This window comes from Rhinatrema bivittatum, chromosome 8 (genome assembly GCF_901001135.1).
Source record: "Rhinatrema bivittatum chromosome 8, aRhiBiv1.1, whole genome shotgun sequence".
Taxonomy (NCBI): Eukaryota; Metazoa; Chordata; class Amphibia; order Gymnophiona; family Rhinatrematidae; genus Rhinatrema; species Rhinatrema bivittatum.
Genome location: NC_042622.1, coordinates 92,467,917 through 92,491,214, shown reverse-complemented (window position 1 = coordinate 92,491,214; position 23,298 = coordinate 92,467,917). Strand labels below are relative to the sequence as shown.

The following is a 23,298-nucleotide window of genomic DNA, read 5'->3' as shown; positions in this document are numbered from 1 at the left end:
TATTCAAGCTTCCATTCTCACCCACCCACACAAACCCAGGCTCTCATTCTCACCCATATATACACACATTCAAGCTCCCATTCTCACCCACCCACAAACCCAGGCTCCCATTCTCAACCACACATACACACATTCGAGCTCCCATTCACCCACATATTCAAGCTTCCATTCTCACCCACATACACACCCAGGCTCCAGTTTTCACCCACACATACTCCCATTCTCATCCACACATACACATTCAAGCACGTGCACAGCTTCCGCTTTCTCCCCCAGAGCAGGAAGATCAGCTGCCTCTCCTGCTGCCACCGGACTCCTGCTATCTTCGGGCATCGGGCCGAACTTCCTGTCGGGGGGGGGGAGCGGAAGCTCAGCGCACAACGTCCGCTTCCTCCCTCCCCCCCCCCCCCAAGCAGGAAGATCGGCCCGACGCCCGAAGATAGCAGGAGAACGGGTGGCAGCAGGAGAGGCAGCTGATCTTCCTGCATTGGGGGGAGGAAGCGGAAGCTGCGCGCGGCGCTTCCACTCCCCCCCCCCCCCCGAACAGGAAGATCGGTTGGCCATACGGCCGCAGCAGCGCTTCCCCATGTGTGCCGTGATGGCGCACAAGGCGTGGGTTCTCTTGTTCGCTGTCGCGGGGATGGGATCCCGCGACAGCCTTGCAGTTCCGGTGCCAGTTGGGTGGGCCTGGGTCTAAGTTGGGTGGGCACCTGCCCACCCAGGCCCACCCGTGGCTACGCCACTGCAGCAGAGGTGATGGTCTCCTGCTCTGTGAGATCCTGCAGGAACCACCAGAAATCTGCATTAGATACATCAGAAGTGATGGTCTCCTGCTCTGTGAGATCCTGCAGGAGCCACCAGAAATCTGCATTAGATACAGCAGAGGTGATGGTCTCCTGCTCTCTGAGATCCTGCAGGAGCCACCAGAAATCTGCATTAGATACAGCAGAGGTGAGATCTTGCAAGAACCACCAGAAATCTGCTTTAGATACAGCAGAGGTGATGGTCTCCTGCTCTGTGAGATCCTGCAAGAGCCACCAGAAATCTGCATTAGATACAGCAGAGCAGTGGCGTAGCCAGAATTGATTTTTTGGGTGGGCACAAGGTTAACATGGGTGGGCGGTAGGCATGCAGGTCTACTAGTTGTTTTTTTTACTGATAAATAATGCCAAATTATGCAGCATAGCATTCACATCTATGCCTAAGTATGAGGTTTACTTAATGATACAAACATAATTCACGGGAATTTGTGGTACTTTAGCCTTCTTATTATTACAATTTTATACACGGCTCCTACCTGTCCATAAATTTTGAGAGAGCGGTTGTGTTGCTTATATTTAAATTGCTAACATCTCAAAATATAGATATATATTTTTACCTTTGTTGTCTGATCTTTGTATTTTTCTAATCAGTTGGTCCTGGTCTCTTTTTCGCATTTTTTCCCTTATAGCTCATTTCCTAATTCCTTTTCACTGTCTTTCTTCTATTACTGTCTTCTTCCCTTCCACACACACACACACACACATACACGCTTTCTCTCACAGACTCCCTCTCACACACTCAAGCTGTCACTCTCATATGCTCTCCCCCCCCCCCCCCCCACAAGCTCACATTCTCTGCAGACACACATACAAGTTCTCACTTTCTCACCCCTCCCCAGGCTTATATTCTTATGCACACACAGACGCACATCCAGGCACCCATTCTCACCCACACACATAAACCCAGACTCCCATTCTCACCCACAAACGAATGCTCCCAGTCTCACCCACACATATTCAAGCTCACATTCTCATCCATACATATACACATTTAAGGTCCTATTCTCACCCACACATACACACATTCAAGCACCCATTCTTATCCACATATTCAAGCTTCCATTCTCACTCACCCACACAAACCCAGGCTCTCATTCTCACCCATATATACACACATTCAAGCTCCCATTCTCACCCACCCACAAACCCAGGCTCCCATTCTCAACCACACATACACACATTCGAGCTCCCATTCACCCACATATTCAAGCTTCCATTCTCACCCACATACACACCCAGGCTCCAGTTTTCACCCACACATACTCCCATTCTCATCCACACATACACATTCAAGCACGTGCACAGCTTCCGCTTTCTCCCCCAGAGCAGGAAGATCAGCTGCCTCTCCTGCTGCCACCGGACTCCTGCTATCTTCGGGCATCGGGCCGAACTTCCTGTCGGGGGGGGGGGAGCGGAAGCTCAGCGCACAACGTCCGCTTCCTCCCCCCCCCCCCCCCCCCAAGCAGGAAGATCGGCCCGACGCCCGAAGATAGCAGGAGAACGGGTGGCAGCAGGAGAGGCAGCTGATCTTCCTGCATTGGGGGGAGGAAGCGGAAGCTGCGCGCGGCGCTTCCACTCCCCCCCCCCCCCCCGAACAGGAAGATCGGTTGGCCATACGGCCGCAGCAGCGCTTCCCCATGTGTGCCGTGATGGCGCACAAGGCGTGGGTTCTCTTGTTCGCTGTCGCGGGGATGGGATCCCGCGACAGCCTTGCAGTTCCGGTGCCAGTTGGGTGGGCCTGGGTCTAAGTTGGGTGGGCACCTGCCCACCCAGGCCCACCCGTGGCTACGCCACTGCAGCAGAGGTGATGGTCTCCTGCTCTGTGAGATCCTGCAGAAACCACCAGAAATCTGCATTAGATACAGCAGAGGTGATGGTCTCCTGCTCTGTGAGATCCTGCAGAAACCACCAGAAATCTGCATTAGATACAGCAGAGGTGATGGTCTCCTGCTCTGTGAGATCCTGCAGAAACCACCAGAAATCTGCATTAGATACAGCGGAGGTGATGGTCTCCTGCTCTCTGAGATCCTGCAGGAACCACCAGAAATCTGCATTAGACCCAATGGTGGACATCAGCTCTTGCGTCGTGTGAGCCTGTGGTTAGGTTTTAAAGGTGCTCATTTTAGGTATTATATCCGTGGAAAACAAGAGATTGTTCTATTGTGCACAAATAACAAGGGCTGACCAGAAGGTGGAGCTCTGCTGACTGGTTTATTTGATAACAGCTGGTTTTTGCTTTCACTGTTGCAGCAAGGAAGAAAGAAAGAAGCAGAAAGCAGCCAGGCAGGGTGGGGGAGCCTTGCACTGCACTGTCCATCAGATAAAAGTACGCAAAGCAGCATTTGCCATCCATGGTTTTTCTCTGCGTCTGAGTGAATGATTTTATCCTGATCTGATTTAATAGGCGAACGACAGAGGCCCCCCCCCCCCCATTTATCAAAACCAACAACAACAAAACAACAAATTATTGTCATCCAGATGGAGGAACAAAACAAAACACATTGGTTTCCAAAAAAAATTTTTCCTGCAGAAATTTTTAATATACAGCCTTTGCAAAAAAAAAATGTTGAGAAGAGAGCTCTTTTGCTTCTGCACCTCTAAGGGTCGACATTTACATGGCGAGAGCAGAAAGTCAAACAAGAAAAACCATCTCAGAATACAACCAGGGATAAAATTACATTCATACAAAAATAGAATTTTTTTTTGATGCTTTAGACATTTTTTTTCTTAAGCTTTTCTCTGTTATCTTTTTTTATTTTTAAATTATTTCTAAGTTTTAGCTACGGTGTTGCATAGCTAAAGGCCTCGCTAGGATCATCGGGAATTGCTAAAGCTATTTGGAATCTACACCACCTGCAACGGTGGCAGCATCTGAAAATAGATGCAGTTTCTTGCTTTTTCACCCAGACACCCTCCCTCCCCCCCGGCCCTGTTCATTCTGGACCCCAACTTCAGCCAAGGAGGTTCCCAGGCCCGCCTTTAACCAAGAGAAGCCAGGAAAAAAGAAATTGCAAAGAATGAGTTTTTTCGAGACATTAAACATTAAAAAAAAACAACACTAAATGTGTAATTACTGCGGTTACCTTATGTATACTTGTGTTGTGTGTGTGTATATATACAGTATATATCTACAACACGTATATGAATACACACACGCGTCTGTACAAAACAACATATCATGCACTCTACAGTAACTCTGTGATGGGGACAGCATCAGCCGCTTGGCTTTCCTCTTTGTAAGAATGCTTGGTGCAGAATCTGGAGAGGCCTGTAAGCCATGAGCACTAGGCTAGGAGACAGAGATTTATAGCTTATTCTGGAAGGTTCAGGCCAGTTACTGGGAAGTCCCAGAAGTACTTCTGCAAAATAGGGACAGGAATTCTAGGCTAATTTCTGGTGGGCCGAGGATCATTTTCATTAAGCCCTGGTGAAACGCACCAGACGGCTTTTTTTTTTTTTTTTTTAAGTATTTTTGGAGAACGGTGCATCTTCATTCACCATAGTGAACGAAGCCCCCTCTGCAAAGAATCATCAACTGAAAGCGGGTAAAAGTCAGAAAAGCATTAGAACATAAGACACTGCAGGCCATGTCACTGAATGGCTCCTTCACTTCAGTGGATGCCTCAAGTTCTTCCAACATCAAGGCCAAAACTCAAGCGCTGCCATCTTTCTCTCCTGAGTTTGAGAGATCATTATGGGGGACAGTGGCCATGCCAAATGTGAGACTTGGTAGGGGAGGGGAATGATGTCAATGAAGCAGCACAATACATCACCTTTTAAGAGATGGTTTATAACAACTATTACGGTTTTTTTAACCTGCTTCTGATGTGATCCATTAGCACGAGCATGTGCCACCACATGAGCGAGGTCTGTCCGCATTAAAAGTTTGTATCAGGTCTACAAATTGCTGAGCCTGCGGTATACACAGTGCCAAAGATAAAAAGTGCCTGGGCTCCCTGGATAGCCAAGCGCCTTAGTTAAAGGTCTGGCTTTTTAATTTATACATCTGAGCTGAAGGGAGTGCGCTCTCTTTGCTCTTTTTAGCTGAAGTGCTCTTCTGGAAATGTAGTGCTATAATCGTTTTAGTAAAAATTAATGTTTATTAAAATCTGTTTAATTCAAAGGAGATCACTGTGGTGCCTCATTAACCATTCCTCTTTAGGCAAAGTGAGGGGCACAGCTGTGAACAAATGTATCAGTGGCCTTTCATTAGTTTTTGTAAATCTGTTTAGGTGCAGATCAACTGAAAATATAGAAGGGTAAGAGAGGAAAGCAGATAAAGATTCCTCGGCCCAACCAGTCTGCCCCCCCCCCCCCCCCCACCCCTGTCCTTTCCAACTGCAATAGTGCAAACTCCTGTGGGGCTCCAGCTTTGCACTTACTGTACACTTTATGGCCCAATGCAATAATCATTAGAGCTCACAGAAGAGCAGTTCAAATTAGCTGAGAAACAAAAGGCGGTCAAGAAAGAAAGAAGGCTTACGTGATAAACAGAACGCGGATTGTTTTACGCTCTGGTTCCAGTTCCATCGTTGCCTGTTTCACAGAGGGAATCTCCCGTCTGGAAACCTTGGAAGCAGACAGCCAAAGGCCCCTCCAGACACAAAGAATGAAGGCCAAGCAGCTGATGCTCGTGCTATCTTTAGAAAAATTAAAGATTGTCCCACCAACAAAAAAAAACCATAATTACGATAACAACCAAAATTTTCAACTTATTGAACCAAGATTTTAGTGAGAATGCCAAGTGTGACCAGTTAAGTAATAAGTGTACTTTCTGTTCCCTCCTGCACCCTCTGTAACTCATTTATCGCCTCTTCAGACAAATTATAATTATAATGGTAAGGAAATATATGTGAAAAACATTAAAATAAAACCTACAAAGTTTTCATGCAAAAAAAAAAAAAAAATAGAGCTGGGTTGGTTTGAGGCTGCTGAGGACCTGGCTTTAGCTGTCAATCAGGAAAGGAGTTCTGACCTGCAAAAGTAGCAGCTGGTCACAGTTTGTACCTCTTGCCCCAAAGCATTCTGGGTTTTGTAGTCTTGTTGTTTCGGTGGCAAACAAACAAAGCCTCTGGTTTCTCTTCGTATCGAACAAAATACACCCTGAACTACAGAGCACAAAACGCTTTGAAACAGGAGCCGGACACAGAGGGCCAGGGCCCAAAATGTCACCTGCAAACACAACTTTACATTGTAAAGCAGCAGTACATTAAAGTTAAACATCATTTTCCAAGGGGGCTCAGCAGACAATTATATTTGTGTTCTTTTAGGCAGATAAAAATTATCTAGATACAGACTTTTTTTTTTTTTAATTTCTGAAAGATCACATGAACTCCTTGAAACATCAAGGCCGTTTTAGCAACCTCTTACCATGGCAAAAGTAACACTCAGTGGATGCTGACTGTTGGCCAATCTGGATGAAGGGGTCTCACTAAAAGGTGAATTTTAAAAGCCCGACATTAATTAGGGGATGCACAGATAAGTCGGGCTCGCGCACGCCAAGCGGATCTTAAAAGTTGCCGCGATACGGGCATATCTCCCAGAGCATGCACATCTCGAAAGTTTTTAAAAAGGGGTGGGGAGTGGAAATGGTCTGGGCCGGGCATGGGCGTTTCGGAGCATAAACCTGAGATGTGCACTTAAATACTTACGCGATCCGGCGCCAGATTATGCGGGAGTTTTAAGGGTCGGGATAACTGGAGGGAGTGAAGGCTATTAACCTGGGGAGGGTGTTGGAGGATCTTTCCCTCAACCGGGCGAACTGAGGACGAACTGGTAAAACTGGGATTAGTGTCAGCACATGACCCTTTTAAAATCCCCCAATTTATGCGGCAGAAGCGACATTTGCGTGCACATGCGCACGCCCACTTAAAATCTGGCGCACGCCCGTGCGTATGCGCGTGTACATTATAAAATGGCTGCGTCTCTGGGCGCGGGCTGAAGAATGTGTGCAAATGCGCCGACAAAAGCCACAGAACCTGTAGCAGGGCCACTGATGTGCTAAAAGTATTTTATACCAACAAAGAGTGTTGCTCCTGGCTTGAGAGATGAAGACGCATTAGAAAGACCAAAAAGAGGTAATGGCAGGATAGGAATGGGTCTGGATCTTCAGCAGCCTTAAACAAACCAGAAAAATAAAAAGGCAAAATTATAAATCTGTCCATTCAACTTGGCTCATGTTTGTTTGTTTTTTGATTGATCAGCTCCGTTTCCTAGAGAGAGCAAGAATCTTTGGAAAAAATATTTAGATTGAATAGCTTTACAAGAAAACAAGGTTGACCACTCTACACTGTCTTGCCCTGAAAGAGGGTTCAAGTTGACAGTGAGAGGTATATGCTTTTTATTTCCATTTGTGTCACATTGGGGGAGGAGTGGACTCCCTCAACTAGTGTCCTCCCCATTCCCCTGATACTGAAAAGGACAATACTTGGTAGAGTCCTGCTGGTTTGGTTATCAAGCAATAGAGCAGAGTAACAAAGCTGTATCCACTTAGCTATGACTGCGTCCTTGTAGTCAAGAGCCAAGTTCCCAGTTATTATCATCCAAAAGGGAGCAAAGACAACTGCAACTGAAGCTTTACTAGTGACAATCTACCCATCTTGCCTATGACAACAAAATCGGACTATTACAGTGGAAGGCCAAATGCGGGGTCCAAAGCTTCCGCTCACAGCTCTGCAGTTCCGAAGGGCGAAGACGCATCTTCAGATGTAGCAGGACAGAATGCACTGAAGACACACACATGACACGGGAGGAAATTCTGTATCCGGATCAAAAGCAGAAGAGAAGAAGCGGGATCTCCATGGTGTGGAGAGGAGACGGTGGAGGTGGAGGGACAAAAGATGACGGTTGCTCCTTGTACATCAAGGTGGGATCCAGCCCCTCCTTAAGTCATTTGATGGGGGGCTTCCAGCATCTCCATCAAGAAGGTGTCAATGGGTGTGTCTCCTATTAGCTTGAAGAAGAAGAGGTGTTCTAGGCATTTCAGGCCAATGGATCGGAGGGCAGGCAGACGCAGAAGAAGCTTTGCAAACCTATGGGTGACAACAAACGTTACAAGATTATTATTTTCATGATGTCTGGAGCGGATGGTTCCAAGGTACCAGTGCAGTATTACATAGCTTTTCACCTTTAAGTCACTGGCTCAAATCCAGCTCAGGTTCATAGGAGCTTACAGAGGCAGCCTACATGAAATGAGTTGACTTTCTCAGTATCGCTCCAGGGGCAATAGTAGAAGTGTTCACACTGTGGCCGCTGACAGATGCCTATGAATTTGTGAATTCTGCTGCATACTTCACTCCAAAACATGAGAGGGGGGAGGGGGGGGGGTGTAAGACGATGTGAAGCTCACACTTGCTTTTGAGTCACCAGCTAACAGGAAAACAGTATCATAGCACACGAGAGCAGATAAAGACCAATTGCTCCAAGCAGCCTTTCCAGCTATTCCTTTCTACACAGCTAAGGATATATCCCAGCTGTCAATTGTTCTGCGTTTAAATTAAATGTGTGAAATACATTTCTTATATATGTTGGAAGTCATCCTATGCAGTCCTTGGTCTGATAGGGCGGGGTAAATATGTGAAGACAAGAAATTTGACTGCTAGGAAGATATCGGCCTTCACCAAGTCAGTTCTGCTACCTTTTTTAGTAGATGAGCATACAAGTTCCCAGACTTAAACCAGCATCCTTTTCTCTCCCCCCATTACCAGCAAACTTTGCAAAAACATAAAGAGATACCAAAACTGGAGAGGCTGTTGCCTGCCCATCTGGCTTCCTAGGACTCTGGCTTTCTTGAGCAGTACCTGGCCACCATCAACCTGATCCGCTTGGTTTCTGAAAAGTTGGAGCCTGCTGCTACCAAACTGGCTACCCCAAGGCCTGTGCTGTGAATAGGTCTTGCCTGGACCAGGCTCTGAATATTCATATTTTTTGCTTAGATATCTGTATAGTCTTAAGAGACAGTGAGATTCTCCTATCTCTACTCACAACTCCAGTTGCAGGGGCAGGATACCACTGTCAATAGGGTTGTGAGGTCCCTGCATAGAGGAGACCAATGATTAGGGCTGTGATATTTCTGCCAGAGCACGCACCTTCCAGGCTGGTCTGGATATTTGTGTTTGCAGTATGCCTCCAGTGATGCATACACCTTCTCGCGCAACGCTTCCACCTCTATGGGACTCGAGAGACCCTTTGAGTCTGAAACAGGAAAAAAACATCATAGTAGCAGCCCTCAGCTGGGATGCACAGGTCAGGCACATCACCAGGGCAAATCCCAATATATACTGCAGGGGCAACCAACAAGTCTGAGGCCAAAGTCCAAAGCCTCTTTAGAGGAATGAAGCAGGTGAATGATTGGACTAACCCCCCCCCCTTTTATACTGCCCCAGCCTTCCTCCCTCCAGAAACCCGAGAACTCTTTGCCAAACTGCATACCAGGATTGAAGAGGACAATTGCTCGCAAACAGCCCAGCTCTGTCTTATCCATCTGCATGTCACGCATTTTGGACACAAGTTCTGTGAGGACCCTGCAATGGAGAGACAAAGAAGCATTGACAAAACCCCATTAAACTGGCCTTCCAGAGGCTTGCAGATGCAAAAAGATATATTCATTTCCGCAGAGCAGGCTACAGAGTTCCATAAATACCACAAATTCCACTTGTAACAGTATTTGTTGTAAGAGCAGTCCACTTGCAAGAACATGCTTATCTGATCTCAAGGGTGCTTTAATAAGAGAAATGAAATGTGCATGTCGTGTTTCCATTTCCATTTGATTTTTTGAAAAGATAAAATCAAACTCTCTTTCAGTAGAGCTAATCAATTCTTCTCAGCGCTAGCACCAGCAGGAGGTGGCCTTCATTAGATGGAGAAGTGACGGCATAAGGCAAGCTTTCAGAAAGCCTGGAGACCACGGGCAGAAAAGCCAGTGCCACAAACTGCCCAAGGGAGGAATGAAGGAACTGAGGGTGGGAGGAAAGATGGCATGCAGGGAAAGGTTATTAAACCTCAGATACAGCAGAACTCTCTGGAATGTCATTTTGGCTAGGAATGGAAGTGTATCATTTAATTAGGATTTGGGGGCAGTCAAATTTATTTCTTCTGGCTCCCACCAATTTCGAAAAGAAACAAGTGGATGAATTCGGGATTTTTTTTTTTACTCTGAGAGAAGTACACTCAGAATTATCAGTGGGCTGCTTCCCACCAGTCAGCACCTGACGGTCCCAGGCACTTCCAGTAACTCTGCAATAATAATGAATGCAGCACTCAACTGGTTAATAATCCTCATCTTATTCAATCACATTAACATTACCATACAACCAGAAATCAAGCCATACATCGGATCTCATTCGTGACAGATGGATGAGTTGATAAGTGGCTGGATACTAGCCGATGGCTCAATCAAGAGCTGCAAGGAGTTTTGAGATACAGATGAATGCATGTATGCAAGTCATATGAATGGACACGAAGGTGGGCAAATGAATACAAAACCTAACATTAACTTTTACCTGTCAAAAATGGCACCGACTCCCGCACTGTGAGCACTATTCCGGTGCACATGTAAGCCAGTAGCAAGCAGGATCCCATCTTTCACAGCTATTGAACGGTGGGAGAAGGAGGCAATCAGGAGTTCGTTCCAGCCTGCAGACAAATTTCAAGGTATAGCTATCACAGGATCAACAACGCGAAACACACACAACAAGATCAATTACTGTGAGTGCAAAAGAGGGGCAAAAACTGGGTCTGTAACCCTGTGAATTTCAGAAGACATCAATGTCTCTCTCTCTCTAATACAAACCTGTTACCTGGCCTTTTCAAAAAAGAGTGCCCCAGATTTCAGTTGGAAGAGTTTCAAACAAAATAACGATCAACAAAAAAGGTAACACCTTCCAAGGTGGCTTTTGAGAACTGTGCTCCCTTCAACAAGTCAATGCAAAATCGCTCTCCAAAGCTCGTCACAGACTGAGTCAGTCCAGTCAAAGGGCCTCCCCTTCAACTTGTTTATTAATCCTTAATTCTACATAAACAAGTGGACGAACATGGCAGCCACAACCACACTACTTCACTTAAGCAGGAAGAGTAAAAAGAAAGCTTTACTGTCTGACTACTGGGAAGTGTGTCAAAAGTCGGGCATGATGGGGCAATTTTCAAACTGCCCGCCTAGGTGAAAAAGTTCTCAGAGATGACCTCGGGCCTAATTTCCAAATGGAACGCATGTGTATACAAAGCACTCGCAGATTCTTGCACCTGTTCTTTCTGCAGCTAAAATTTCTATGGAAAAAAAAAAGCTTATGTGTAAATTTGAAATTATTACCTATGTGCCTTTCCAATACTGTGCAAAACATGCCCCATACTCTCTGGGAATGCCTCCCCTCAAATCAGTTAAAAGCTTCGCATTTGGCGAAACCCCATGCGTAATTCTAGCCGAGCTGAGGGCAGACCATTTCCAGTCAGCTTACCCTAGTAAAACGCTTTAAACACTATGTGCTGCCAGCAATCAGCTGCCCTCCCTGCCCACCACTGAAAGCAAAAGAGTTAACAGGGAAATCACAGCTTAGCAAGGACACCAGATATTGCAGGAGTATTAATGACAGTATTGACTACAAAGTGCCATTGTTTTTTTTAATTCATTCCCTTGTGATTCCCCTAAGTCTCTGGGAGCAGCCATGTTAGAAAAAGTTACGCATTCACCTCATGCTCACTGGTGTGTGATGTCACATACGACATCTGCCAGAGGAACCAATCAGGTTCCATTCCATGCAACCTCATTTCGGGCACAGAGCCAAAACAAGGCTGCTCCAGGAATTTCAAGGAATTATGAGGAATCAGTTTTAAGAATAATTATCCAAAAATTGGTGGCTTTACAGTAACATTTTTAATTAACATTGGGCAGGCATATCTACTTGCTGCGTGTCCTTTCAGGGGATAATTTCATTACCGTCCACAGAGTGGTAGAATCTGCACGTACACTGTACTCGCAGACTTTACCGAAGCTTTTCAAAGCAAACGTACACATGCAAGCTTGCTTTGAGAATCCTCTGGTAATTGGCCAGTATGTGCGCTAATCACCTCTCACAAAGTTATACCTGCTTCACACAGGGCGTACATTGTGTAGGGTAACTTGCACGCAGACCTTTTGAAGATCAAAACGTATGTGCGTATGTCACACCACCATCTCCCGGACGCCTCTCCTCAATGCATGTAAAAGTATGCACGCACGTTACGCGCATAACTGGCTGTTCTAAAACTGACCCAGGCTCAGTGCGGGTTAAATAGTTTTGTAAATTACCCCCAAAAGACTGAACAGCACACAGAGAATACAGCTTTCATTTTAAAGCACCATGTCTCTGATGAGCTGTGCCTATCAGTAATCTTCATACAAGAATATAGTCTTTTGCAAAGAGGATCCGACACAAAATAGGTGTACAATCATTTCTACTGCTCCCAACCTACACCCCCATTTTCTCTATAGCAAAATGCCACTGGATGGAATAACAGCGAGAGCTTCTGTTGGTGACTGCTGCCTCACGTGCACAGCAAGCATCAGAAATACGGACAGTACATGTGAATGAGCAGGCTGCCAGCCTTCCCTATAAGGTGCGCAGGTGACCATCGATGGCTCTTTGGAATTTTAAGGTTGGCAGGCCCACCGGCTCTCTGCTACGCGTCTTGTCACATCTCTTCAACCAGCGCGATCTTGGGCATGGCTCGGAGAAACACATGGCAGACTAGACAGACGCTGCTGGAAAAGGCAACAGGAAACACAAACCTGCCTAGCAGAGTGTCGTGCGTCCGGCAGGAAGGCCAGCTTAATTTAGTGTAGTACTGCCGGCATTGCTCCTCAAGCCTCGCAACTCTTTTTTTTTTCCATTCACCCAATTCTGTAGTACTGGCCTGTAGTCAAAGGTGAAAGTTCCACAACACCTGTACAGATGTTCCCTGCTGCTGCTGCAACCTTCCCAACAACACACTCTCCCCTCTCCTCCCTAGTGGGCACAACTGCAGGTATCACTTACCTGCCCTCAGGAGGATGACCTGATCATCCAGAGGCAGCTCAGAAAAATGAGGAATTCTCTTTGCCCATTCCACCAAGGTGAAGAGTTGCTTGTCTGCCGCTTGGCAAATGTTGGTCACAGGGTCATTGGGCTGAAAAGAAAGGGAAGAAATTAGTACAAGAGATGCAAAGTCCAGCAGTGTGAGAGAGCAGAGTGCGGTATGCTCCATCCATCCAGCGTCCTGCAGGAACATGGAGCAAAGAGGGCCAGCTGTGCCAGGAGATAGGCATGGAGGCACGTCCCAGGAAGGGTGGGGTGGATCCACTGGCATTGAGAACAAAGACTGGGACGGAAGGACTGCTGAAAAGATGCAAAATTTCTAGCAAGCGCCTGCAGAAACCTCCTTTTACTATCCACCCATAGAATGCACTGAGATTCACAAGGAGATCCAAGACTTGAATGCCCAAACTAACAGAGCAAATGGGAACCAAATCTGAGAAATAGAAACTGCCCAGGCCTGTAATGAAGGCAACAAGAAACTGTGAGAACCACTTGGTTGTTAAGAGTAAAAGCATGCTATGGTTAGTGGGTTATTGGACTTCTCTGCTGTTTTGGTTATTTGTTTCTGCTGTAATATTTACCCTGGGAAATATGTTCAGCGCTGAGAGTACTGTCTTTATCTCATTCTACAGCACAAAAGAGAGAGCAAGGGCTGCCTGCATCCACCTTGTCAGCTTTCAAAGGTATTTTGCAGGACATAATGGAATGGGCACTGTGGCACTGAGCAACATTTCATGAATCCCTAGTGAAGTGTGGCAAGCCATAAATAAATGTTTAAGGAGGGGCAACAGAATAATGATCATTTATGAACCTGTAAAATGAAGCATGATTATCGCAAATGCAGCACTGTCCACCTCCCTCCTTCTTATGTCTACTTGTGTGTGTGTGTGTGTGTTTGTGTGGTGGGGGGTTACCACACAGAATTAGATTAAATATAGTGAGATCAAATATGGCATCAGATCCTTCTTACTGCTCACAGCATTTGACATCTCCCATGCCTTCTGCATCTCTCAAACAAAACTCCCACAATGTGAGAGCAGGGTAATGATGAAGTGACATCCTATTGCCCTCACAGGCCCTAGCTACCATGGCTCTCACTTGTGCAGCATGAAACATGACAGGAGGAAAAAAAAAACAAAAACAAAAAATAATCACTATGAACCACACACACATTATTCCAATTTTAATTTTAGCGCTTGGTGGCAACCAAAACAGCTAGCGGTCGACATGACTGAAGGCAGATTTTCTCTGCACCTCGCCTGCTCCCCCCACCACATGAGCCCAGCAGTGCCCAGGTATGAACATGCCTTGCATAATGGATAAATAGGCTGATATGTTTCGGGGAATGAAGATGTCCCTTTAAAGCTAATAATGAATTCCTGAGTGATGACGCAGAATTCCGCCTGCTGCCAATCCCATGCCAATCCCATGCCAATCCCATGCCAAGCCTCTTGTGTTCCCATAGCCGGCTGCCTCAGTGTGTGTCAGGCACGGTGCAGTGCAAGCAACTCCATTTAGGTTTACACAGCCCAGTTGGATGGACGGGGGGGGGGGGGTTTGATTTATCTGTCTTGTGAAGTCTCCAGGAAGGTCAACTAACCGGCAGCTCACACTTCCATTTCCTCCTGTAGCCAGACAATGTTCTGAGCAGAATTCCCCCTTTCCACCAGAGCGATGGGAAAGCCGCAGTTCAGCGCTCTTCCCTCCACCTCCACCAGGGGGGGCAGCTTTCACCGGGGCAGTGGGCAGAGTACCCGATGTGTTATCACAAAGCCACTTTGAGCGGGCCCCTCACATATTTATCTCTTGAATCTCTCTCAGTTAACATAACTCCATACAGCCGCAGAATGAAAAGATTCAAAGTATGGCGATCATTTCCTTGCGTCTCTGTTTACCCGGGCAGTGTGGTCATTCTGAAGCAGTCTGAGCCATTGGCTGGGTAGAAAATTCTACGCAGCCACAAACTCATACAGAATGAAAAGGCAGGCTAGGAGAGCCCAGAGTTACCTTTATATGACTAATAACTGCAGGTATGTTCATTTCGGTAATGTGCAAGAGAGGTCAGCAGAACATGACGCATCCAGGGAATGGTCTGCGCAGCCCTGGCCGCCTTCCTCCCTCCTCCTTGCCTGAGCTCGAGCACCAACCTCTTTCGCTTGCTGACTTGAAATCCCTCTTTCTCCACCCCCCCCCCACCCCCCACCTTCCCACATTTTCAAATCTGCTTTAAATGTCACGTCTCCCGACAACAAGAAAAACAAGTTTACAGTAATGAGGCCCTTCAGTCAACCCTCCACCTTTGTTTGGATGCAGCGCAAATTCCTGCTGCCACTATGGCTTGTTGATCAATGCAGAAACCAAAATTCAGCTTTGCTACAATAGGTTGGGAGGAGAAATAGTCACAAGAAGTCAATTATCTTTTGCATTTCCTTTCTCTCTCTTGCTTCTCCCTTCTCTCTTTTTAAGTATTTGAAAATGTATTGTTTTGTATTTATTTTTTGTATTGCAACGTTTCCTGATTTTTTAATAAAAGTTGTTTTTTGTTTCTTTCTTTTTTTTTTTTTTTTAAGTAAAAAGAAGTCTCTTCTCTGTTTTCCAGTTTTGTTAATCCAGATAAGAACATAAGAAGTTGCCATACTGGGTCAGACCGAGAGTCCATCAAGCCCAGCATCCTGCCTCCAACAGTGGCCAATCCAGACTACAAGTACCTGGCAATTACCCAAACACTAAGTAGATCCCATGCTACTGATGCCAGTAATAGCAGTGGCTATTCCCCATGTCAGCTTGACTAATACCAGTCAGCAGTAGCATGGGATAGACTTAATTTTAGGATACTTGCCAGGTTCTTATGGCTTGGATTGGACACTGTTGGAAACAGGATGCTGCGCTTGGGTCTGACCCAGTATGGCATGTTCTTATGTTCTTACTTCTCCAAGAACGTGTGCAAATCTTTTTTAAACCCAGCCAAGCTAACTGCCTTAACCACATCCTCTTTCAACAAATTCCAGAGCTTAACTGTATGTAGGGTGAAAAGGAATTTTCTCTGATTTTTTTTAAATATGCTACTTGCTAACTTCATGAAGTACCTCCTAGTCCTTCTATTATCTGAAAGAGTAAACAATTGAAATTTACCCATTCTAGCCTCTCATGATTTTGTAGACCACCTTGATTTAGATTTCTCTCATCATGGCTGTTTCTCCACTCTTTGTATCTGAGCAGGTTTCCATAAAGGGAATGGATGGTCCTCTATGCTGATGGGGTGAGTGGGTGGGGGTGCCAGTACATCAGAACTTCACATACACAATTACAAGGGCTGTCATATTCTGAATGGAGGGATGAGGTGTAAATGAATGAGCATTTCCTCTCACCTGAGGACATGTACTATTATTAACAATGCAGAGTCAACTCAAGCCATCAAAAATTGAGTCCTGTCCTCAAGAAATTTCCAGGCAGGACTCTAAAGACATTTTAGACTGAGAAATTTCAGGCAAAATCTACTCCTTACTGAGTTTGGTGTCAAGCCCATATTTGCTTCGATATACGTCTCTGTCTTTGGCTCCACTGCCAGCTCAGCTTCCAGAATCTTCTCCACGGGCATGTCCTCGTTGGCACTGCTCGTTGACTCTACCTCATTCTCATTCCGGTCCTTCCCCCTCTGTCGCTCCTCTTGCACAGCTGCAGCCAACAGAGAGAGAAGGTGGGGGGTGGGGGGGAGGTTAAGGTTGGACCAAAAGCAAGATCCCAGCAACAAGGTACAAAAGTTCCTAGGGCAAAGCTTTGATTTCAGGCCTTTACAAGGCTGATGTTGCCTACAACTGTGCTGCTCTCCAACAAGTTCACATAAGAAATAAGAACATAAGAAATTGCCATAGTGCATCAGACCGAGGGTCCATCAAGCCTAGCATCCTATTTCCAACAGTAGCCATCTAGGATACAAGTGGCTGGCAAGTACCCAACAGTAAATAAATACCATGCTACTAATGTCAGTAATAAGTAGTGGATATTCCCTAAGTCAACTTGCAGTTTATGGACTTCTCCAGGAATTTATCCAAACCTATTTTAAACCCAACTATGCTAACTGCCTTAACCATATCCTCCAGCAATGAATTCCTGAGCTTAATTGTGCATTGAATGAAAAATAATTTTCTCCAATTTGTTTTAAATGTGCTATTTGTTAACTTCATGAAGTGCCCTCTAGTCCTTAAATTATCTGAAAGAGTAAACAACCAATCCACATTTACCCATTCTAGTCCTCTCAAGATTTTATAGACTTCTATCATATCCCCCCTGAGCATTCTTTTCTCCAAGCTGAACAGCCCTAACCTCTTTAGCCTTTCCTCATAGGAAGCGGTTCCATCCCCTTTATCCTTTAAGTCGCCCTTCTCTGTACTTTCTCCAGTATAACTATATCTTTTTTGAGATGTGGTGACCAGCATTGCAAACAGTACTCACAATTCCTTTTGCAGCTCAGTTTTAGTGCTGTTTCACATACCAGAAAGCAAGTCTGTATCTAATTTCAATGAATTGCTTAGCCAGAAGCTGTGCTGTATGTGCAATTTCAAATGCAGATAGAAGGGGCAATTCTGAATAGCCCGCAGTGTTGCAAAGACTGCACACACTTTGCTTGTTTCCCAAGTACCTTTGTACCAGTTGTTTGTGAAGGTACTGAACCAGGGGCATATACTTGAAAACACAACTGCAGGCCCTCTCTTTCCTCCTCCTGCGGATCGCCCCTTTTTAAACCAGTCAAGATTATGCACGCTGTGGAAGCCGATGCATGCATTTACTCGCATTGAGGGTAACCATTTTCACCTAGGCCAAGCTATCTCCACTAAATACCTGTTTACCCAGGTAAACTGCCCCGGGTAAGGGCAGTATGCAAAGCCACCGTCCTAGCTGGAAGCTGCAGCCCTCTCACTGGATATCAGTACAGGCTGGCAGCGTTCATCACATGAGCACTTTGAGCCAGATTACAAAGAGGCATTCTCGAGGTTGTTGGGGGGAGGGGGAGGGGGAGGGGGGGGAGAAGGGAAGAAAATAGTGCGTGTACATTCAGTTTTCAAATGCACTCATACTGTTATGCCCGCATAAAGTGCACAGACCCTTTTTATACAGGCGCACTTTTAAAAGAGAAACAACCTCGATAGCTTCCTTTTGACAGTGGTCTGCAAAGTAGATGCAGCAAAAGCGTGCATGTCCTCTGCAACTCTGCAGGCACATGAAAACGACTACCACGATGAGACAATTATGGTCTAAACTGCAAAACATTTGCTAAACTGAGCCCTGAACTAAAGCATGGGGGGTTCTTCCCATCTGCTCCCCTTCTTAGCACAAAGTCTGGGCACAAGACAACCAGATACTGGCACCCAGGATTTCAAGCTCAAAGCAGAAAATGAAACATTTTAAAATGTGGTTCCTATGTAAGTGCACGAAGGAAACCCAAATTACGAAAAAAAAAAAAATGTTTTGAAGAACTTTTGTCTGGTTTAAGACAAGCAGCAATTTGTTTTCAAACTTGCACCACTGCAAGAGGGGAGGAAGAGCAAGAGCGACATACAGAGGGAGAGAGAGGAGGAAAGGAAAGGGATGCAAGAGAAGGGGAGAGCAGTTGACAGATCAATCTTTAGTCCTCATTAAAGGAAAACAACCATTCTGAAACGGGTGGAGGATGAATCCGCCATATTTATCTTCAGGGGAGTAAAGGCGGGGGGGGGGGGCGTGCAGTCAGAGCTGTGGCTGATCTATCCAACACTGCTGGGCTGGAAGACTCAGGGTGGGCCGTGCAACCTTTGCTTGGGTGCAGTGTACCACGCAGCCGGCCATAAACTCCCCATGCCAGACAGAGAGATCACACTGCAGGCAGCTGTCTCTCACTCCAGGGACAGAGGGAAAGCACAGTTCCTTACCTGTAACAGGTGTTCTCCCAGGACAGCAGGATGCTAGTTCTCACACATGGTTGACATCTTCGGATGTAGCCCCGAAGCGGAAAACTTATGTCAAAGTTTCTAGCACTATGACTAGGCACACTGAGCATGCCTAGCATGCCCTATACTATGCGTCCATGTGGGGTCCCTCTCTAGTCTTCTATCATAGAATTATATATAAATGGAATAATTAGGAGAAACCCAACTCCCTGGGGTGGCGGGTGGGTTTCATGAGGACTAACATCCTGCTGTCCTCAGAGAGCATCTGTTACAGGTAAGCAACTCTGCTTTCTCCAAGAACAAGCAGGATGGTAGTCCTCACACATGAGTGAATCCCTGGCTACAAGCTGCTTCCCAACACAAAAGAGGACCAACAGACACCCAACCAGGTGGCAAAGGGCACAACAACAACAGTGCTGTTGGTAACAGATGGCGGAGACAGCCTGAACCCAAACAACGGGCCCTAGGTGGGAAGAGTTGGGTTCTACACTTCAAACAGGTTCCAGAAGACAGACTGGCCAAACCTACTATCACGTCGGCCATCCCTATCCAGACAGTAATGAGATGTGAATGTGTGGAGAGAACGCCACGTCACAGCCTTGCATATCTCCCCCATGGAAATGGCTTGCAAGTGGGACACCGACGCTTGCCATGGCTCTGACAGAATGAGCCTTGACATGACCCCCAAGATGCAGTCCCGCCTCAGCATAACAAAAGGAGATGCAATCTGCTAGCTAATTGGATAGTGTCTGTTTGGCAATGGCAATGCCCATCCGGTTCCTATCAAAAGAAATAAAAAATTGGATGGACTGTCTTTGTGCTTCTGTCCGCTCCAGGTAAAAGGCTAAGGCTCGCTTGCAGTACAAATGTTGGAGCACTCATTCATTTTGGTGCGAATGGGGCCTGGGAAAGAAAGTTGGCAGGACGTTTGACTGGTTAAGATGGAAATCCGTCACCATGTTAAGCAGGAACTTAGGGTGCGTATGGTGAATGCACACTAAGGCCTGGAGCTCGATGACTCTTCGCACTGAAGTGACCGCCACCAAAAATATGACCTTCCAGGTCAGGTACTTCAGGTCACAGGTGCGCAGCGGCTCAAAAGGAGCTTTCATCAGCTGAGCTAACGCCATGTTGAGGTCCCAAGACACAGCAGGAGCCTTAGGGGAGACTTCAGTTGAAGCAAGCCCCACATGAAACATACAACTATAGGCTGTACAGAGGTAGGAGTACCATATACACCTTGGTGGAATGCACCAATTGCACTGAGATCAACTCTAACAGAGTTGGTCTTTAAGCCAGCTTCCGATGAGTTAAAAAGTAATCAAGCAGTTTTTGTATGGGGCAGGAGTACAGATCTAGGGCCATCTGCTTACACAACACAAAAACTTCCTCTACTTCAGTCCATAGGACTTCCTAGTAGCTACCAGGACCTGAGACACATCCTCTGAAAGATCAAGCGGCTGCAGAATTAACCTCTCAACATCCAGGTTGTGAGCGACAGGGCCTGGAGGTTGGGATGCCGTAGCCTGCCTTGATCTTGCATGATGAGATCTGGGGAAGTCCCCAGACTGATTGGTCCCCGGATGGACAAATCCCGTAGGAGTGAAACCAGACCTATCTCAGCCAATGTGGGGCTATTTGGATCCCCCTGTCCTTGTGAAACTTCAACAGAGTCTTTGCCACTAAGGGAATTGGAGGATACACATACAGAAGATCCTTGCTCCAATGATGGGCAAGGGCGTCCAAGGCTGGTTTGCCATCTGACCCCGTACAGGGAGCAGAACCGATGCACCTTCCTGTTGCAGGGGGGCGTGAACAGATCTATGTCCAGGCTCCCCCCAGAGGTGGAATATCCAACTACTCATGGGAACTGAAGGCTCGACTGACCAGATCTGGACCGCTTCCTGACACAGGTGGTATGAACCCGTGCTTCCCTGCTTGTTGATATACCACATGGCTATCTGGTTGTCAGTTTAGATCAGGACAACTTTGTTGGACAACTGATCTCTGAAAGCCCATGGCGTGTACCTGATCACCCAAAGCTCCAAGAAGTTGATTTGACAAGAGCGTTCCTGAGCACACCAGAGACCCTGGATGCTGAGCCCATCTTCATGAGCTCCCCACCTCAGGGTGGACACATCCATGGTTAAAACAATTTGGGTAGGGGGACTTCAAAAAGAGATCCCCTGTTTCAGATTTGAAAGTACCCGCCACCAGGACAATGAGTCCTGGTGGCGGGTACACCAAATGGTGTTGGAACCCACGAGAGAAGGTGCTATACTCGACTTATTGCTCAATAATGCAGATAATGTCTCAGATGTCCAGGTGGGCGCCCACCTCAGCAGCAGTGATCATCGAACGGTATGGTTTAATATCACTAATAGAATAGGGAAAAGAACCACAAAGACCCGAGTTTTACAGTTCAAAAACACAGACTTTGAGGAAATGGGAAAGTACCTGGAGGAAGAACTTAAAGGATGGGAGAACGAGAGAGATGTGGATCAGCAGTGGACCAATCTAAAAGGAGCAATCACCAAGGCAACTGCTCTATATGTTAGAAACATAAAGAAAAGCAAAAGAAAATTGAAACCTATCTGGTTCTCAAAGGAGGTGGCTGACAAAATTAAAGCTAAAAGAACAGCATTCAAGAAATATAAAGGATCCCAAAGGGAGGAGCACAAAGAAGAATATTTGTATCAACTGAGGGAGACGAAGAAAACAATCAAGTTGGCAAAAAATCAAGCAGAAGAGAGGATTGCCAAGGAGATAAAAAATGGTGACAAAACATTTTTCAGATACATCAGCGAAAAGAGAAAGGTCCAAAGTGGTATAGTGAAATTGAAAGGTGGTAATGATCAATGTGTGGAGACAGACGAAGAAATGGCAGAAATATTAAACGAATACTTCAGCTCTGTGTTCACTAAAGAAGACCCTGGAGAAGGACCATCTCTACACAACAAGAAACTGGAGGGAAGTGGAATAGATGAAAATCCTTTTACAGTAGAAAATGTGTGGGAAGAGCTAAAGAACCTGAAAGTGGACAAAGCCATGGGGCCTGATGGGATTCATCCAAGGATATTGAGGGAGCTCAGAGATGTTCTGGCGGGTCCGCTGTGTGACCTGTTCAATAGATCCCTAGAAACGGGAGTGGTGCCGAGAGACTGGAGAAGAGCGGTGGTGGTCCCGCTTCACAAGAGTGGGAACAGGGAGGAGGCTGGCAACTACAGGCCGGTTAGCCTCACTTCGGTGGTGGGAAAAGTAATGGAGTCTCTGCTGAAAGAGAGAATAGTGAACTATCTACAGTCCGGAGAATTGATGGACCAGAGGCAACATGGATTCACCAGGGGAAGATCCTGTCAGACAAATCTGATTGACTTTTTTGACTGGGTAACCAAGGAATTGGACCAAGGAAGAGCGCTCGATGTCATATACTTGGATTTCAGCAAAGCTTTTGATACGGTTCCACACAGGAGACTGGTGAATAAACGAGAAGCTTGGGAGTGAGTGACAAGGTGGTGACCTGGATTGCAAATTGGTTGACGGACAGAAGACAATGTGTGACGGTAAACGGAACCTTCTCTGAAGAGAGAGCGGTTTTAAGTGGTGTACCGCAAGGATCGGTGTTGGGACCGGTCCTGTTCAATATCTTTGTGAGCGACATTGCGGACGGGATAGAAGGTAAGGTTTGTCTTTTTGCGGATGACACTAAGATCTGCAACAGAGTGGACACGCCGGAAGGAGTGGAGAGAATGAGACGGGATCTAAGGAAACTGGAAGAGTGGTCGAAGATATGGCAGCTGAGATTCAATGCCAAGAAGTGCAAAGTCATGCATATGGGGAGCGGAAATCCAAATGAACTGTATTCGATGGGGGGGGAAAGGCTGACGTGCACGGAGCAGGAGAGGGACCTTGGGGTGATAGTGTCTAATGATATGAAGTCTGCGAAACAATGCGACAAGGCGATAGCAAAAGCCAGAAGAATGCTGGGCTGCGTAGAGAGAGGAATATCGAGTAAGAAAAGGGAAGTGATTATTCCCTTGTACAGGTCCTTGGTGAGGCCTCACCTGGAGTACTGTGTTCAGTTCTGGAGACCGTATCTACAAAAAGACAAAGACAAGATGGAAGCGGTACAGAGAAGGGCGACCAGGAAGGTGGAGGATCTTCATCGCATGACGTACGAGGAGAGATTGAAGAATCTAAATATGTACACCCTGGAGGAAAGGAGGAGCAGAGGTGATATGATACAGACTTTCAGATACTTGAAAGGTTTTAATGATCCAAAGGCAACGACAAACCTTTACCATAAGAAAAAAATCAACAGAACCAGGGGTCACGATTTGAAGCTCCAGGGAGGAAGATTCAGAACCAATGTCAGGAAGTATTTCTTCACGGAGAGGGTGGTGGATGCCTGGAATGCCCTTCCGGAGGAAGTGGTGAAGACCAGAACTGTGAAGGACTTCAAAGGGGCGTGGGATAAACACTGTGGATCCATAAAGTCAAGAGGCC

The 23,298-nt window shown here is 46.3% G+C and overlaps 1 protein-coding gene across 3 annotated transcripts in view; it reads right to left on the bottom strand.

Moving 5' to 3' along the window:
* Positions 1–4,232: 4,232 nt before the first annotated feature.
* RXRA (retinoid X receptor alpha) overlaps positions 4,233–23,298 on the bottom strand; it is a 231,027-nt gene continuing 211,961 nt past the window's right edge. For all 3 annotated transcript variants that reach the window (XM_029614823.1, XM_029614826.1, XM_029614824.1), the window contains 6 exons: positions 16,374–16,543; positions 12,830–12,959; positions 10,322–10,454; positions 9,252–9,343; positions 8,909–9,014; positions 4,233–7,852 (listed from right to left, as the gene is read on the bottom strand). In XM_029614823.1, the coding sequence (XP_029470683.1) occupies positions 7,705–7,852; positions 8,909–9,014; positions 9,252–9,343; positions 10,322–10,454; positions 12,830–12,959; positions 16,374–16,543 (779 nt within the window). In that variant the 3' untranslated portion in view covers positions 4,233–7,704. The remainder of the gene's footprint in view (positions 7,853–8,908; positions 9,015–9,251; positions 9,344–10,321; positions 10,455–12,829; positions 12,960–16,373; positions 16,544–23,298) is intronic.